The following is a 17,405-nucleotide window of genomic DNA, read 5'->3' on the forward strand; positions in this document are numbered from 1 at the left end:
TACCAGCAGTTCAACTTAATCTGCAGTCTGACTTCGGTCAAGTCAAATTTTGCCAGTCATTTTGCCATTTTGAATGTGATTATCACTTCTGCTGGGGATATATCAGGCAGGAAATAGCCTCATATTCTATGTTATTGGAGGTCTACCTGCAGCAGGTATAAGGAGGTAGTAACGACCCTATTTTATTCACTGAAGAAGGGTAGGAAGAAGGAACTTGGTTGTACAGTAAAGTACATCAGTTTGCAAGCAGAGATGTTCATGGAACAGTATCAGTAATATTTTATAAGGAAAGATGTTATTTTCTGCCCCTCCATTTATATCCATTCATAAATGCGATCATCTTTATATTAGCTCTGTCACTGATAGTCACATTTTCTTTTTGAAGGACGGTTTTGATCCCATTGTTATGTGGTATCAGTGGAATAATAATGCATCCCAAATGAGGTCCTCAGATGTTCAGAGAGGAAGAAGACTTCTACCTTGGACCAGATTCACTTAACTGATCCCTCTTGCTTGCATATTCAAGCAGCACAGGGAAGATTTTCTTCCTGATATGAAATTCTGTATTGTAGGGAAATCTGTCAAGGCCCAACTTCTGTGGTGATTGTTCCTTGTACACCTACTGAGAGAGTCATTTTGGAAACCAAGGAAGAGAGAGTGGTCTGACTGTCAAGCTATTCATTAGGCATAATACAACAACACTATAGATAAGAGCAGCTTCAGTGCATGCTCGGTAACAAAATTGGGGAGTTAAAAACCCACTATCTGTAAAAGTGTCCTTTTGTGCCAGATGGAGTGGGTCATTTGAGAGAGGGTTACTAGTCTCCAGTGTCTTAAAATTATGTTCGCTTTTTGTAGTATTTTCATTGAAGTGCTGCAACTTGTCCAGTTGATTTTCAAAGCCCACTGTTACGCAAACCAGATTGTCATTTTCCCTGGAACTACAGTTTATTAATAGATCTGTCGTGAAATCCCCTTGCAGATGCTATTGACATGTCAGACAAGGCAGCCTCTCCTTGGCCTTATTGTGAGGTTAACAAACTGAGTTTATGAATGGATAGGCTGAACGAGGAGCATAAGTACTTTCCATCTTTTAGTTCTGGAAGAGATTTTAGAGTCTGACTGGGAGTAAAAAAATAAGATCTCGTACTCATAGTGCGATATTTGATTCTCTAGCTTGTTTGCAGCTGAAAGGCTTGTCTGTGAAAAACATAAGGAATGATTCTTTTCTATGGAGATGAAAAATTGCCTGACCTTTCAGTAACTGTCCTTTCTTATGTGAGTCACAGTATTGATAGATAATCCAGTCATTATCCCTTTTCCCAAACCTTTTCTCCTATCAGGCAGTGGTCTTTCCAGGGACATCACTTTCTATCTATATTTAAAAAGGACACAGCCAAACTGAGTCCAAAACACTGCACACCCTCTCTTCTAAATGAAACAAGATGCTGTAGATCATAGAAACCATCAACTTTCAGGAAGCAAAAAATGAGAGAAAGGTGAAGGGGAGAGGGAATTTGAATGTATGAAGCTCAAAGTGGGAACTCAGAGATAAATTCCATGTAGAAGACACCATTTTTTACTGATGTCTGTGGTTAAGTTATAGAGTGGTCATGAGGTAGTACAATATAAACCTGTTCATATTATTCCACAATGTTTATTCAGTCCTGAGAGCAAGAATTATTCCCTTGAGCTGGGAAATGACATACCTGAATAAGCTACACCAGTGCTGGACCTTGCCAGTGTTTGAACTGGTTTGCCAGCCTTGGCTCAGAGTAGTGTAAACAGAGCTGAGGCAGTATGCAACAGTAAGTAAAGGGGAAAAGGTGAAAATCTTTTTAGTATCCTGGTTTAGGAATCTGAGGTGTGAAATAGAAAGGTTGGTGTCTATGGGAGGGGTTTTGAAGAATACACTTGTGCTTTGTGGAAAGCAAGTGCCATAATCACAGAAGAGTGAAGAGTTAGAAGAGTTCAGAAATTCTGTGACTGGTCTGAAGGCCAGGGAGGAAAAAAAAAAGAAATATGATTCCAAGCCTTGGGAACCTTTTAGAGTTATTTTGAGAATGTTAAATCCATTAACACAAGGGCCAGTACACATGAAATGCTGCCATCGGATATGCCGATGCTTCCCCATGTTGGAGTACTTGTGTCATCACTGACTCCTTAAATCAGGAGTTGAGATTTCACCGTGACTTTCAGTTTTCTTTGATGGATAATTCTTAATGTGTTTTTGTTTCATTGTTTGACATTGACTTAATGAATGCAAATACTTTTCTTTTCTATAAAAGAGAAAAGAAACTCAAAGTAAGTCCAGGGCTTAATAAGGTATTAATTTTGCTTTTTATTGTAGCTAGTCCAGTCTTGTATAGATATTTTCATAACTTCATACTGATGGAAGGAGAGTTTTTCAAGTATTTCATTAATACATCATCCTTTACAATCATATATCAAATGGATTTAATTGTTGATAATTGAGTCAGTTATTTGCTTCGTAAGCTGTCACTTACCATTGCACATATAATTGCATTTGGCAGTCCGCTTTTTGGTTGAACAATGCAAATTGAATTAATATACCACAGAGATAAAATTTGCTCATAATTCTACTGTTTGTGAGGTGAGGGCTATGTAGGAGGATGCTTAGTGTGCCTCCCACTGTATGGTACTTGGCCTGCAAAGAGAAAGCTTGATCTTTGACATCACACACATTACGTAGATGCACAAATGTCTATCAAAGAAGTTGGGTGTTTCATATCATTTTATTGCACTTCGTTTGGATGCTTTGTTTCTGTCCAGGTAGTATAATCCACAAAATGAGTTTACTGAAGTGGTATCTCTGCCGAAATGTTCTTGCAGCATTTTTCAAGTAAACGTGTGTTTTTCTTTGAATAGCCCATTCCTGATTTGCTGTAACACTGTGCCTAGGTTAGTATCCAGTAGAAGTTGAACTGAGTATTTGAGGGAAAATCCACATGTCATCCTGCTGCAGAAAACTGGAAACATCTGTCTAATGGGAATAGGAACTTAAAGCTTGGTAATTCCTGTTTTTTCCAGACGGCATCCAGCATTATCAGTGAAATGTTATTTAAGTCTTCTTCGATCGTTGTAAGATTTATAAGTTACCAGCTTTCATGTATAAAAGCAGTTGCTGAGTATACAATTTTACTTCACTGACAATTTAGAGTTAAGGACATGTTAGCTTGTGATTTTAGAAAGGGTTATTTTAGAATTTGAGATTTATATTTTTTCATTAATTTAGGCTTCCTGTAATTCTTTAAAAATATACCTTTAATGTACTACGGCACATTTATTATGTCTAATTTGGGAAGTATTATTAAAAAGGAGGACTTTCATATGATACATTTTATATTTGAGTAAATATAGCTTCACTGTGATGGTAAGATCCTTGGGTTCACTTTGTTTCTGGTGTTAACAGTAGAATACATAACAAAAACAAGTCAATACTTCTCTATGAGCAAAAATAACCTGCTGTTCTTTTCTAAAGTACACAATTACTGTCACAATATTGACAGTGCACTGGTTGTGCAAGAGGATCAGATGAATGTATTATGTCATTCCCCGAGACTACCTACATGTACTGAGGTCACCACAGTCGTCTCTAATACTGTCACCACTTCAAAACTTGAGCTAATATGTGAAACATGACAGGACCCTTTTGACATTGCTGGAAAAGAGATTATGGGAGGAATTTCTCCCATTTCTCCCATCCCATCGCCTTCAGGATGCTTTCAAAGTTGTTACCATCTTTCTGTAAAAGTCTTCCCAGTGCACTGATTTTGAAGAGCAGTATGGGCTAAAGTCACAGATGTTTTGAAAACAAGAGTGATTATAAGGCATTCTGTTCATTGCAACTCAACTGATATAGGCCCTATGCATTCGGGGAGATGTTGCTGGAAGAAGTATTGATTTTTTGGCTTTCAGTTAAATCTTCTCGCAGATTATATTAGTACAGATTTATAAATTAATGCAAGTTCCAGTACCATGAAGTCTGTGGCAAGTTCAACTCCTGTCATACAAACTGTTGACATTTTGCTGCTGACACCAGGTAACAATGCATGCAGTTTCTTGACAGACATAAAGAAGCTCACACAATAATGAGTCTGTTCACTGTCACTGAGGCACAGTTATATATGTATGAACACAACACTAGGCCTTGGAAAGATGAGGATCTGGAGTGTGAAAAGGGAGTTGCATATAAGCTGAAATACACTAAGTGCAGAGGTGCCTAAAGCTCCTTGCAGTGCTTAAACAAATAATACTAATTTGAAATATTCAAGCTGGCTTGCGAATATGATTATTAAGGGGGTAAAAGTGGAAGTATAAAATTCTGTCTCTGCCTGTCCTTCTTCCTCTTATACCTGTGCCCTGGGTGCATCTGATGATCAGCAATCCCTGAAAACCAGGGCAAAGGAATAGGCATTGCAATCTGTAAATGTAACATGTCCTCAAGGGACAGAGGAACATGGGCAGAGGAGCAAGATGCAGGCTTAGAAGGGGCAGTGGGCTTCTGCATATATTTGACTAACCCCCTTCCTGCTAAGACAGGAGCCAATTACACATCTTCCTTCAAACATCTACAGATTCCTTTTCCCTGTGAGGAAAAATTTTAAGAGTTGTAGTGGGCTTGCTTGCAATTGAATGCTTAGCAGGTGTTAAGAGTTGGCATGTTTGTTGTGAGTAAATCAACTGCTAATAAGGTGAAGAAATCACATGTCAAGGCAGGTTATAAAACCACAGATCCACGTGGTTGTTGAGATGGTTGTCAGGCTTAGGAGATTTTGAAATTTAACTTCATTGGCAGCCTGCCTGTCCCAGTAGGGATAGGGCATGTGGGAACAATGCTCTGACGACACCCAGGATTAATCCGGTAACAGCCTAAATCCAGGCAGGTGTCACTGGCGTGCCGGGGTTACCCCAGCTGCTGCCTGCCAGCACTTCACTCCAGAGCCATGCAGACAGCTTATGCTGTGCAGCTGCTCTTAGGTTCTGTTCTGAGGCGTGCTATTTGCATGCCTTGTATAGCTCTTTAGCCACAGACAGCTCAGCCAGAGCTTTTTATCAGCGGTGAATCATCCTTTCTGTCATACCATAGTAAAGGATTTTTTTGTGTACATGACTCAGAGAAAAAGGTGGTGGTGTCCCCTCCAAGTCGTAGCTGGATAAGCTGCTTTTGTTTCCCCACTCATTTCATGATTGGAGAGAGGGAACGAGCTGCAGAATGATGGCAATTTCAATATAGACTTGGCTTTTTAGTGCCCTCCCTTCCTCCTCAAATCTGTGCTGGATAAGATGAGCTGTAGCAGCCATGAGTTTGCAACCGTACCAGCAGGATAAATATTTCTGGATTTCTAGCTGATTTTAAGATGATCGGTGTATGTTCCCTTCCTTTTTTTGGCAAAGGTTAGCCCCATTAGATGTACTGCTCTTCATTTCATCTCCTTCTCCCATCTGTTCTGTCTCTTTTCAGTAGAAACCAAGGAGATGTAGCTCCCACTCAGGCAGCGAGATAGCTCCGTCTCCCATATATGAGAAAATATCTGTGTGAAGTAGAGCGGTGCCCCGCCATGTACACAAATCACATTGTACCATGAAGGCAGGCTGTGCTCTCTCAAACTCTGATAAAGCCATATCCTCTCTGTCAGCTTAAACAGATGAGGGAATACCACTGCCCCCCTCAGTTCAGTGTTGTTGAATTCCCAGGTCTAAGCTAGGATACAAGGGAATCCAAACAACTTGTTCCTGAGAAACCAGATTATCAAAGCAGTAGGTAAGAAAAACAAATAATTGTTTAAAATAATAAAATCATTTTATTTACAGCTAGGAAATAAAGAACAGTGCATGTAGGTGAGGTATACAGAACTTATAGATGACAGTTAGACAAAACCTATGATTATCTGTATAATAAAGCCATAAAGACAGCAAATGTTTATACCAAACTACTCCAAACTGTGCCTTGGAACTCACTGGTGATAGCCATTTCATTAAGGAAGAAAGCTCTAGAGCACTGTTTCATTTCCCTGATTTTTAAAGAAGATTTTATAGTGTCTCTTTGTGAGAACAACTGCATGCCATGAGTTCTGTGTAGAGAGGAGCATTATCTTTGAGAAAAGTTGTCTTCATGTTAATTCATTTAATATTACCTCTGCGAGGCAAGCAGGTATTTATTACACATAGTTATTTTTTACTAGTACTGTTATCACCAGACTATATTTGAAGCAAGACAGTTTGCAGTGAAGATGGTTTGTATTTGTTTTGTGATCAGATGTCTAGGCTCATTTTTGTCTTCTGGCTCTTACCTTTGACATCTTCTGGACTTCTGATTTCCTATTTAGTATTAACTTTGGATAAGTGAAGTCCCATTAGAAGTATTAGAAAGATAGTGATTTTTGTTCATGCTTCTTAAAACTTCAGTTTATACTGACTTGACCATATATATACTGTGAAATATTTTAATATTTGAGTTATACTGTGAAATATTTTACAGTCAACTGAATGAGATTACCAGGTAGGTAATACTTCCCAGTTAGCACATGCATTTTGCAAGGTTAGGGGACAGGCATATATTCCCTCTGCTTTATGGTGGGAGTAAAGGGGATGGTGCTTCTGACACAAACACTTGTGATGGGAGCTGCAAACCTTTGCATCCGATTATGTGAAAGGAGCTACCTCATGTGCAGGGTCCTGTTATCATTGCTAGAGACTTGGGCCAGGGCTCTGTTCTTTCCTGTCCTAATGCATTGCTGGAATATGTGTATTCTTAGAGCTGCATCTTGAATGGAGGAGGCAGAGGACAAAATGGGAGATGCAGTACAAAAAATAGTATACATGTCCTGAATACATCCATGTGGGCATGGTTTCAGCTAGTGATGTAAGAAAAACCATATTATGTAAGATGCCAGCAGCTCTGGGTCTTTTCTCCCAAAGGAGAAGTTTCCTTAATGCTTTTCTAGTTAGTAATCACTTCAGTTAATATTAGTTGTTAATAGGCAGAATTTATTTAAAACCACATGCTTTGGGTGCTTACTTGTAAGAATGACAACTGTGAATACACAGTGTCTGTCTCAAAACTACAATGCAACCACTTTTCTCCTGGTGTGTATTTCCACCATCCTTTTTTTTGTCTGATGGTAACAGTGATGAAAACCAAACAAAAAGGAGGAAGTTTTATTCACATATTTTGATTTTAGAAGTACTTGATTTTGTTTGGCTTGATAGGCAAATCTCTGTTATTTACAGTGTGGTTGGCATTTGTATGGCAGTGCTATTTTCTTAGACTGTTCCACAAGGTCACAAATCTCATTACAGTGCAAATCGTGGCCCTTGAAGACAATGGAGTTCTGTAGCAGCTCAGACCACTTTCTTCAAGCTAGTCCTGGAAACTGTTGTGCTGATAGTCTTTAGTCACTGAAGTATTCTGCATACCCTTGAGTGTGAGCAATTGGGTATTATTGTGCTATTGTACTGATGCATTTATATATTTATTTCCAGTATTGTTTTCATTTTTCCTGGTAGTGACAATAGGAGGACCAGGAATAGAACGTTTCCCTAGGAGTAGGATCAGATTCAGGAGTACCCAAGCAAAATTTACTACAGTTGTGTATAGTTTTTGTTGTCTCAGATGTAAAAGAAAAGATGCACCTATATCTTAGGAAAGCTCTATTCAACATACCACATGCTGATACTGGTTCCAGTCAGAATATAACAGTAAGACTAGATCTTAATGGAAAGCCTAATGCAAATCAATAAAGGAATTAAGAGTCAGTCATTGCTACTGAACATTGTTTTATGCTAAATATTCTGCAGAGCGTTAGTAATTTTAACAAAAGTATAGTGGTTCTCAAATACTAAGTTAGAGGATTTAGAAAGATTTCATAAAATGGTAACTTTGAATTTTGAAAGGAAAGTATGAATTATATATATAGGGTTTTAAACACTGCTTGTTGCCACTGTATTCATTCAAAGATAATATATTTATGATAGTGGGCACTAAGGAAAAAACAGAGCTAAAGGATATTCAACTTTACACGGGGAAACTGTTCAAGTCTTTGTCAAGCTAGACATTTGCAATATATGTAACTGTGTGTAGTACAGATGAGAAGAGACACTTTTGTATTTATCTAAAACTGAAAGACTGAGTAGATGAGAAATCATTAGGGTCTTTAAAATTAGGTTTTCCTCTCATTGCAGCTAAGATTTTCAAGGTAATTCAAATTTAAGATCCTCTAAAAAGTGTAATCTTCAAAGAGTTACAGTTCAACATTTCCTGAAAATAAGGCTGGGTTAGTGTGTTTTAAGTTTAGTAGCTAAAAAACATCAACTATACCTCAATTTCTTTTTTTTCTATGTTCATGGTTATTGTTTGCAGAATTATATCAAAAATAGAGAAAATATGACATTGAAATTTAAAATGGGACAGCATAAATATCGTATATTCTGCTCTTAAGCATTTCTTTAATGTGGCAGACTTGAATATGGGGAAGATGATCATAAATTCCCTCTGTTTCCTTTGCTGCAATTCAGTGTATTATGGTAAATTTTTTAGAACTTTCTGGAGCTTATCTTGTTGTCAAGCTACATCTGCAACTCCTTGTAGAAAGGAACATACCTTTCTAAATAATAATTTACTGATTTCAGTTCAGTTGGATTCCAGTGGATTCCAGTGGATTCCAGTATTCAGCACTAGCTGCACCTCAGGTACTGTGTTTAGTTTTGGGTCTCTCATTACAAGAAAGACATTGAGATGCTGGAGCATGCCCAGGGAAGGGCAACAGAGCTGGTGAAGGGTCTGGAGCACAAATCCTGTGAGAAGCAGCTGAGGGAGCTGGGGGTGTTTAGCCTGCAGAAAAGGAGGCTCAGGGGAGACCTTATCGCTCTCTACAACTACCTGAATGGAGGTTGTAGCCAGGTGAGGGTTGGACACCAGGAAGAATTTCTTCCCTAAGAGGGTTGTTGAGCATTGGAGTGGACTACCCAGGGACATGGTGGAGTCACCATCCCTGGAAGTGTTCAAGAAATGACTGGTGTGGCACTTAGTGCTATGGTGTAGTTGGCATGGTGGTGTTCATTCAAAGGTAGGACTCTATGATTTCAGAGGTCTTTTCTAACCTTTATGATTCTGTAAAATAATTTTCACCCTTAGACTTCCCAGACTCCTGTGTGAGGCACCGTAGATCTTTATCCCTGCCTGTCTTGTCAGTCACAGTCAGAAATCCCCAAACTCATGTCTTTGAATGTTCCTGTTGTTCACCTACCATTTATGCTTCATTCCTTCCTTCAACAGATTTAAATAGTAGACTTTCTTTAGAAAGTACTTGGAATCACTTTAATATTTGTGAAATGATTTGCAAGACTGCAGAACGCTATAGTTTATAGCTAAGAGACTGATAGAAGGTAACAACCATTGCATAATTTTTCAGATAAGACACAAAGTCCGAAATATTATTTCAGGATGAATTTTTGTGCCTATGCCTATCACAGAGGAGATGATAGTATAAATAAGGCTTTAAGAATGTGAAACTCTTAGTACAGTGGAGGTTAGTTTAAGTCACTGGAGCGATGATAATAGTCGCTCAGTTCTTTGTTTTTTTCTGCAGAGAAGAAAAGAAATTCTGAAATGGCAAATTATAGTGTAATACATCAGAAGAGACACTCATGTTTGGTCATATGTTTCTACAGATTAATCCTTATTTTTCACTGTTCCGTTTATAGAGGTTGTAATTTTTTTTTTAAATAGTATATTTCTCTTTCAGCCATTCATGAATTTCCTGAAGATATCTTTACAAATAAAGAACGTCAGCAAGGAGGAATTCTGCTTCATATCACTGCTGTAAGTTTTTCTCTGCTGTGCTTAATTTTTGTTTTCTATGTTATTTATTTTTGTTCTTCTTTTATTTTTTAATAAGATGTTAATCATCTTAGAGACCTTACTAAGTAGAGCTCTGTATATATCAACATGTTTCTAATACTTTGATTTCAGTATTTCTAATATGTCTATATGTAGAGTACAAATGCTTAAAAGGTAACATCTTAGGGACGTGGTATAGTGGTGGACTTGGTATTGTCAATTTAACAGTTGGACTTGGTGATCTTAAGAGTCTTTTCCAACCTAAACAATTCTATGACTCTATGATTTATTTAGGAAAATTATGCAAGTCTGAATTTGCAATGCCTATTCATTCATCCTCTTGGAGATAAAATCGTGGCAGCATGGATCACAGACTTCTGCTTGTATTTCATCTTATATAGACAGAGTTTGGGATTCCTTTATTAATGACATCGAGCATGGTGTAGAAGATTCTTGTGTCTCTTTCTTTCCTTTTGTGCCTCTATGCAAAAGGTAAAATCGTAATTAAAAACAACTCAAAATAAATATAAAAAATATCATGTGGAGTTTTACGTTTTATTGTAGAAAACACAAAGCAAGTAAGGCCTGCAGGCTCCAGTTTTTCATTCCCAACTCAGGGAAGGTAAGAAGGAGTTGTGTTTGATGGACAGCAGCAGGATTAGGCCCACTGCATGGGCACAGCACATAAAGCCACATAAGACAGTAGGAGAATCACATGTATGCAGGGAACCAGGATCATTCCTAGGAGTTTTGGTCCAGTGATGCATGGCCAGGGTCCGCTTATTTCCAATTGTAATTATTTCCTGAGTATTATTGTAATTATTTCCTGAGTTAATCAACTTGGTATTACTTTCTATTTAATTACTTGGTCTGATAATTAATTGAAAATATAGAAGATGATTATGTAACTTCGTAAGCCTTATCCATTACTTTTCTTTATATGAAGTCTGTTTGTGGCACCCTATTCTGTCAAACTGTGGTACCTTTCATATTCAAGGATCTGACAAACATTCTTGTTCTAAACTAAATCTTACATTCAGAAATCTGGTTTCATGCTGGCAGATTTTTATTTGGAATGGAATAAAAAATAAAGCTATATATTTCTGCTAGTTTGAATAAAAGTAGCATTACCTTTTTTCCTCTTTTCATGTACAGGAAAAATCTGAAACATTTTCTGAATTTATTTTCTTTACAGGCTCTTTATATGTTCTATGCTTTGGCCATAGTATGTGATGACTTCTTTGTTCCATCCTTAGAGAAAATTTGTGAGGTATGTTAAAGAACTTTATTACTCTTTTGGAATTTTATGTAGAGAATATTATAGAATCAAACATTTTTGTGTTCAATGTTTGCAGTTCGTTTCTGTCAACTTTTTGGCCTTGATCCTTTTCAAGTGATTTGAGCTTCCATCAAAAAATGAACCTGTGGTCTGTGCACACTTGTTCTGTGGCCACACTCAAGCAGAAAAAATCAGAGACTTAATGAGATCAGATAGCAAAACTCACTCTTAAAATACCTGAAGCATGTAGCTAGAAGAGATATGGCTTATGGATGAGTTGGGTTTATTATCGTGCTCCTGGTTTTAAAAGCCACTTGTGAAAAGAAATCTTGAATAGATTAATTAATGTATTATGCAAATCTAATTGCACATCTACCACTGTATCATCAAGGAGAAAGAAAGTATATGCGGTTCTAGCATAAAGTGGAGAAAAGGGAGAATGTGTGTGTGTGATGGTTTGATATGGAAAGAGAATACACATTTTTTTTAAGCAAAAAAAAAAGTAAATGTAATACCTTTATGTAATTGTTGAGAAGACTTCGCAAAAATTACATGTGGGATTCTAATTAAGTGATTTGATGGGGACAGACTTTGGTGAACTACTACAAAATAAATACACAATACAAATGTAGATATTAATTCCTTTTTGAGGGCAAAATGAAAATCTCATCTGCTTTGTTTTTAAACAAAAATATGAGTGACCATTTTCTGAAGAACTCCTTTAGCTAGTTAAAAAGTCTTTTTTTCTATGGCTATATGTACTAAATTTCTGTTATTGTTATAGCTATGCACTTACACTTAGCAGAAGAACAAATAGAAGATAAGGAAGGTGGTCAGTAATAGTAAGATACTCAATAGGAATCTTTCCCTTCAGTTGTTCTGTTTTCAGTGTGCACCTTAGACACCATATTTAAATTGTACCACTTAGTTGTACCAGTTACTGGTTACTGATCCTTCATAAAATCTTTACCTCTTGTCTCATGTTCTGCTGAACATTAAAACAACTATGCTATGCATGTTTATGCTGGTCTGAGAACTCTAGGTTATCTATATCCTATTAGAGCTTGAGAGACGCTGTCATAAAAATAGATCTGTCTACCATACACAGGCCTCTGTGTCTAATTAGACTAATTTTATCTGTGTCAGCGGACTCACTTTTGATTAACAGTTGTTAAGTGAAGCCAGAATCAGGCCAGCTGTTTGTAAGATTTATTCACAGAGGTTAAATTTTCTTGTATGGATTTTTATTTTCAAATTTTAGAAGTCCCAAGAGTTGCCCCTAATTCTTGAGTGATTGTGTTTAGAGTTTCAAAAGTAAATTAATGAAAACAATTTGAGATGTTTACAATCTTTTTGAATCTGCAGAGATGCTTTTCTCTGATCAGCTGCATGTAAACCACAATTGACTATTCAGTTACACACATAACTGTAGAACTCCACAATGTAAATACAGTAGCAGTGTTGAAATTACCAATTGTTTTCTTCCAGAAACTACATTTGAGTGAAGATGTTGCTGGAGCCACATTCATGGCAGCAGGGAGTTCCACTCCAGAACTGTTTGCATCTGTTATAGGTATGGAGCCCACACACAATCTTTTATTAGATCTGCTGTTAAAAAATCAGCAGCACATCAAGCACAGGTACCCAAAAGTGCTACCATTCTTCTGTCAATTTATAATCAGCAACTGCAGCTGTCAGCTAGTCTGTGGTTCATGGTATAATTAACTACTCAAAATATCTCATGAAACTGTGAGTCTCCTCTCAAAACATAGAGAGGAATGTCTCATTCTGAACACAGGAAGTAAAAGAAGAGATTCATTGAAGTCCCCTGAGAGATAATTTGATATATTTGGAAATGGATTAAGAGCAGCCCTGAGGAAAAAGACTTGGGGGTGTTGGATGATGAGAAGTTCGTCATGATCTGTCAATGTGCAGCCCAACATGCATTTGCAGCCCAGAATATCAACTGTGTCCTGGGCTGCATCATAAGAAGCGTGGCTAGTAGATCGAGGGAGGTAATTCTGCCCCTCTACTCCATTCTCATGAGACCCCACCTGGAGTACTGCCTCCAGCTCTAGGGTTTCTGTTGGAAGGGGCCATTAAAGGTCACCTAGTCCAACCCTCTGCAATAAGCAGGGACATCTCCAACTACATGAGATTGCTCAGCGCTCCATCGAACCTGTCCTTGAATGTTTCCAGGGGTGGGGCCATCACTGAGTAATCTGTATCACCATCTCACCACTCTCATTGTAGAAAATTTCTTCCTTTTATCTAATCTGCATCTACCCTCTTTTAATTTAAACCCATGACCCCTTGTTCTAGAGGTCCTACTAAAAAGTTTGTCCATATCTTTCTTTTAAGATCCCTGTAAGTATTGAAAGGCAGCAACAAGGTCTCCTCAGAGCCTTTGCTTCTCCAGGCTGAACAAACTCAACTCTCTCAACCTGTCCTCACAGGAAAGGTGTTCCACTCCTGATCATCTTTGTGGCTCTCCTCTGGACTCACTTCCACAGGTCCATGTCCTTCCTGTGCTGGGGATCCCAGAGCTGGACTCAACACTCCAGATGGGGCCTCACAAGAGCAGAGTAGAGGGGCAGAATCCCCTCCTTCGACCTGCTGGCCATGCTGCTTTTGATGCATTTGGCTTTCTGGGCTGCAAGAGCACATTACCAGCTTGTACTCAGCCTCTCATCCACCAGCACCCCCAAGTCCTTCTTGGCAGGGCTGCTCTCAATCTGTTCATCCCCCAACCTGTTTTGGTACTAGGGATTGCCATGAACCAGATGTAGGACCTTGCACTTTGCCTTGTTGAACCTCCTGAGGTTCACATGCACCCACTTCCTGAGCTTGTCCGAGTCCCTCTGGATGGCATCCTGTCCCTCAGGTGTGTCAACTGCACTACATATCTTGATGTTGAACTGCAGAGTTGCTGAGGATGCACTCGATCCCTTGCCTATGTCATTGATAAAGATATTAAACACTACTTGTCCCAGTATGTACCTCTGAGGGACATTATTTGTCACTAATGTCTATGGGGACTCTGAGCCATTAACCACTACCCTCTGAATGCGACCATCCAACCAATTCCTCATTCACTGAACAGTCCACCCATCAAATCCATATCTCCACAATTTAGGGAGGAGGACATTGTGGGAGACTGTGTCGCACATAGATGACATTCATAGCTCTTCCTTCCCTTTTCCACTGATGCAGTCACTCCATCATAGAATGCCACTAGGCCAGTCAAGCAGGAGCTGCCCTCGGTGAATCCACGCTGGTTCTCTCTAGTCCCCTCCCTGTTCTCCATGTACCTCAGCACAGTGTCTTGTAGGATCTGTTCCATAGTCATCCCAGGCACAGAGCTGAGGCTGACAAGTCAGTAGTTCCCAGGGTGTTCCTTCCATGGGAGTGATGTTTCCCTTTTCCCAGTCACTTGGGACTTCACCTGACTGCCATGACTTTTCAAATATCGCAGAGGGTGGCTTGGCAACTACATCAGCCGGTTCCTTCAGGACTCTGGAATACGTCTTGTCAGGTCCCATGGACATACACACAGGTTCCTCAGGTGGTCATAAACCTGATCTTCTCTTACAGTGAGAAGATCAGAAAACTGTTGCTGAAAGAGACTCCAGGCCAATTTAGTGTATAAGATAAGATAAAGAGAGCAGGTCCTTTAATGAGACCGTAGACCCAGGGGAATACACACCACGTGCGCGCACCCAGAGAGTGGTTCTATGGTTTTATAATAAGGTCCATCCAATCCCAGATCTATCCAGCCCTGGTTCTGCCCCCCGACATGCCCCTTCGGGAATTAGGTCTGGGGGCGTTTGGGACCCCTTGTTAGTCAACCTGGTGTCCTGCAACTCCCCATGGTTACCATATTGATGGCAGCCTTAGCTTGGATGCCCGCTCGGCACAGTGCCTGCATCCCAGAACTCCTGGGCTCAAGTGATCCATCGGGCTCAGCCTCCTCGGCAGCTGGGACTACAGGCCTGTGCCACTTGTATAAAGATGGACTTTGCTCCCCACAGTTCCCATCTTCCTATTCACTCAAGGGGTGCAGGAAGACAGGTTGCCAGTGGGGACTGAGGCAAAATGTTATTGAGTACTTTGGCCTTCTCCTCATCTGTTGTTACCAGTTTGACAGCCTTGTTTATCAGGGGAGTGTGCTTTCTTTGACCTTCCTTTTCTTGCTTACATACCTGTAGAAGCCCTTCCTGTTATTCTTTGCGTCCCTTGCCAAGTTCAGCTCCAGCTATGCCTTAGCCTTTTTGACCCTATCCCTACACAACCAGGCAGCATCCCTATATTCTGCCTAGGATACCTGTCCCTGCTTCCACTGCCTGTGGAAGGTTGTCTTGCTGTTTAGTTTGACCAGCAGGTCTCAGCTCAGCCATGATGGTGTCTAGCCTTCCTTTCCCGATTCCTCAGACCTTCAACATGGTTGTTGGGAGTTCTTGTGCTTTATGGAAAACATCCTGAGATCCAACCCTGTCCTGCTCCCTCGTCCCTGTGGGCAGTTTCTATTGAAGTTCAAGGAGCTACTGACTAGCTCCTTGAACAGTTCAAAGTTTGCTTTCTTAAAATTCAGCATCCTGACTTTACTCTTTGCCTGACCCATATCCCTCAGGACTGCAAACTGCACCACTGCATGATCACTGCGACCCAGGCTACCTCCAGTCTCACAGGCACTGGTGACCAATGGTCCAGTATTGGATTCTTTATGGTAGGGCTGAAGAAGTTATCCTCCATGCACTCCGGGAGTCTCCTGGATTGCCTACAGCTCGCCATGCTTCTTTTCCAGCAGATATTGGATGGTTGAAGTTCCCCTAGCAGGACAAAGAGCCTACGAGTGTGATGCCTCCTGTAGCTGGAGCAAGAAGGCTTTGTCAGTAGCTCCCCTTGATCAGGTGGCCTGTAATAGACACCGATAATGAGGTTCCCTTTGTTGACTCAGTCTCTAATTCTTACTCGTAGTCTTTCAACCCACTTGTGGGTATTCTTCAGAGACAGCTCTTCAAAGTCTATCCATTTTGTGATGTAGAGGGCAACTGCCCCCACCCCTCTGTCCTCACCTGTCATTCTGAACAGCCTGTAGCCACTGATAGCAGCTTGCTAATCATGGGATTTGTCCAGCCAGGTTTGGCAACTAGGTTGTAGCTTTCTAGCAGCACGATGGCTTAAATTAGATAAATCTGTCTTTAGTAAAGCCTTCGTTGTCTTTCTGCTGCTATCCTGATTGACATTTTTACAAACTTTAGGGAAAGACTGTCTAAAGGAATGCATCATAACCTCACATCCAACTTATTGAAAAGCAGGAAGTGTAAGCCTTTAAGGCTCACTTTAGCAATCATGTAACTTTAGCAAACATTATCTGTTTGCTCACCTGGGAGAAAGATTTCTGTGCTTTATTATACTGGAAATAAATTCCATGCTTCTAATGACTGACTGGAGATGTTTTATACTCTTTTGAATGGATTACTGCATCACTAACAATCAAGCTGTGAAACCGAACTTGCTATTGAACTAACTAGCTAGGAAATAATTTACTTTTAATAAAAGCATATGTGTAGATATTTTAAGCCAGAACTGGAGAGCTGCTAGTTAGACTAAAAGCACAAATTATTCCACAAAAAAGAGAGCATTAATTATGAAACTTGCTTTGGTTAAACTTTCAAACAATTTCTTCAAGTAGTACTTGTTCTAAGTGACCTAAAATGAAGTGACAGAGGTAATTATGTATGTTTTGCTCCCTCTGCAGGTGTATTTATCACTCATGGAGATGTAGGAGTAGGGACAATTGTTGGTTCAGCAGTTTTCAACATCCTCTGCATTGTTGGTGTCTGTGGATTGTTTGCAGGACAGGTTAGTAAGATATTTATCTTTATACAGTTCAGTTGCTTACAATTCATGGGTTTCCATGAGAAAATGTAAAAAAAAATAGTCAAAGACAAAAATGGCATTGTGAAAAATGTAAAATATGAGAAAGAATTTGCAAATGCTTTACAAATAGCAAATGTTTCCAAAAAGTTCAACTGTGATTTCAGCACTCTGAACATGTAGCATACAGAGGAAAAGAGAAAACTGGTTCCTCTTCATAAAATACAATGTGTTTACAGTCAACTGATCGGTGGCGTCTGCTGATCCTTTCTGGTACTGATGATGATCAAAGAATCTCGGACACAAGCATGAGATTTTTTCCATCTACTGAGTAGATGGTTAAACTGTGTATCATATTTTTTCAGGTAGTAAGTCCAATATATT

At 39.4% G+C, this 17,405-nt stretch overlaps 1 protein-coding gene across 1 annotated transcript in view; it reads left to right on the forward strand.

Moving 5' to 3' along the window:
• Window positions 1–17,405, forward strand: part of SLC24A4 (solute carrier family 24 member 4) — a 96,365-nt gene that overhangs the window by 45,395 nt on the left and 33,565 nt on the right. The window contains exons 3-6 of the mRNA XM_027673690.1: window positions 9,768–9,844; window positions 11,058–11,132; window positions 12,630–12,714; window positions 16,903–17,006. Of these exons, the coding sequence (XP_027529491.1) occupies window positions 9,768–9,844; window positions 11,058–11,132; window positions 12,630–12,714; window positions 16,903–17,006 (341 nt within the window). The remainder of the gene's footprint in view (window positions 1–9,767; window positions 9,845–11,057; window positions 11,133–12,629; window positions 12,715–16,902; window positions 17,007–17,405) is intronic.

This window comes from Neopelma chrysocephalum, unplaced genomic scaffold (genome assembly GCF_003984885.1).
Source record: "Neopelma chrysocephalum unplaced genomic scaffold, ASM398488v2 Primary Assembly neopelma1_24, whole genome shotgun sequence".
Lineage (NCBI taxonomy): Eukaryota > Metazoa > Chordata > Aves > Passeriformes > Pipridae > Neopelma > Neopelma chrysocephalum.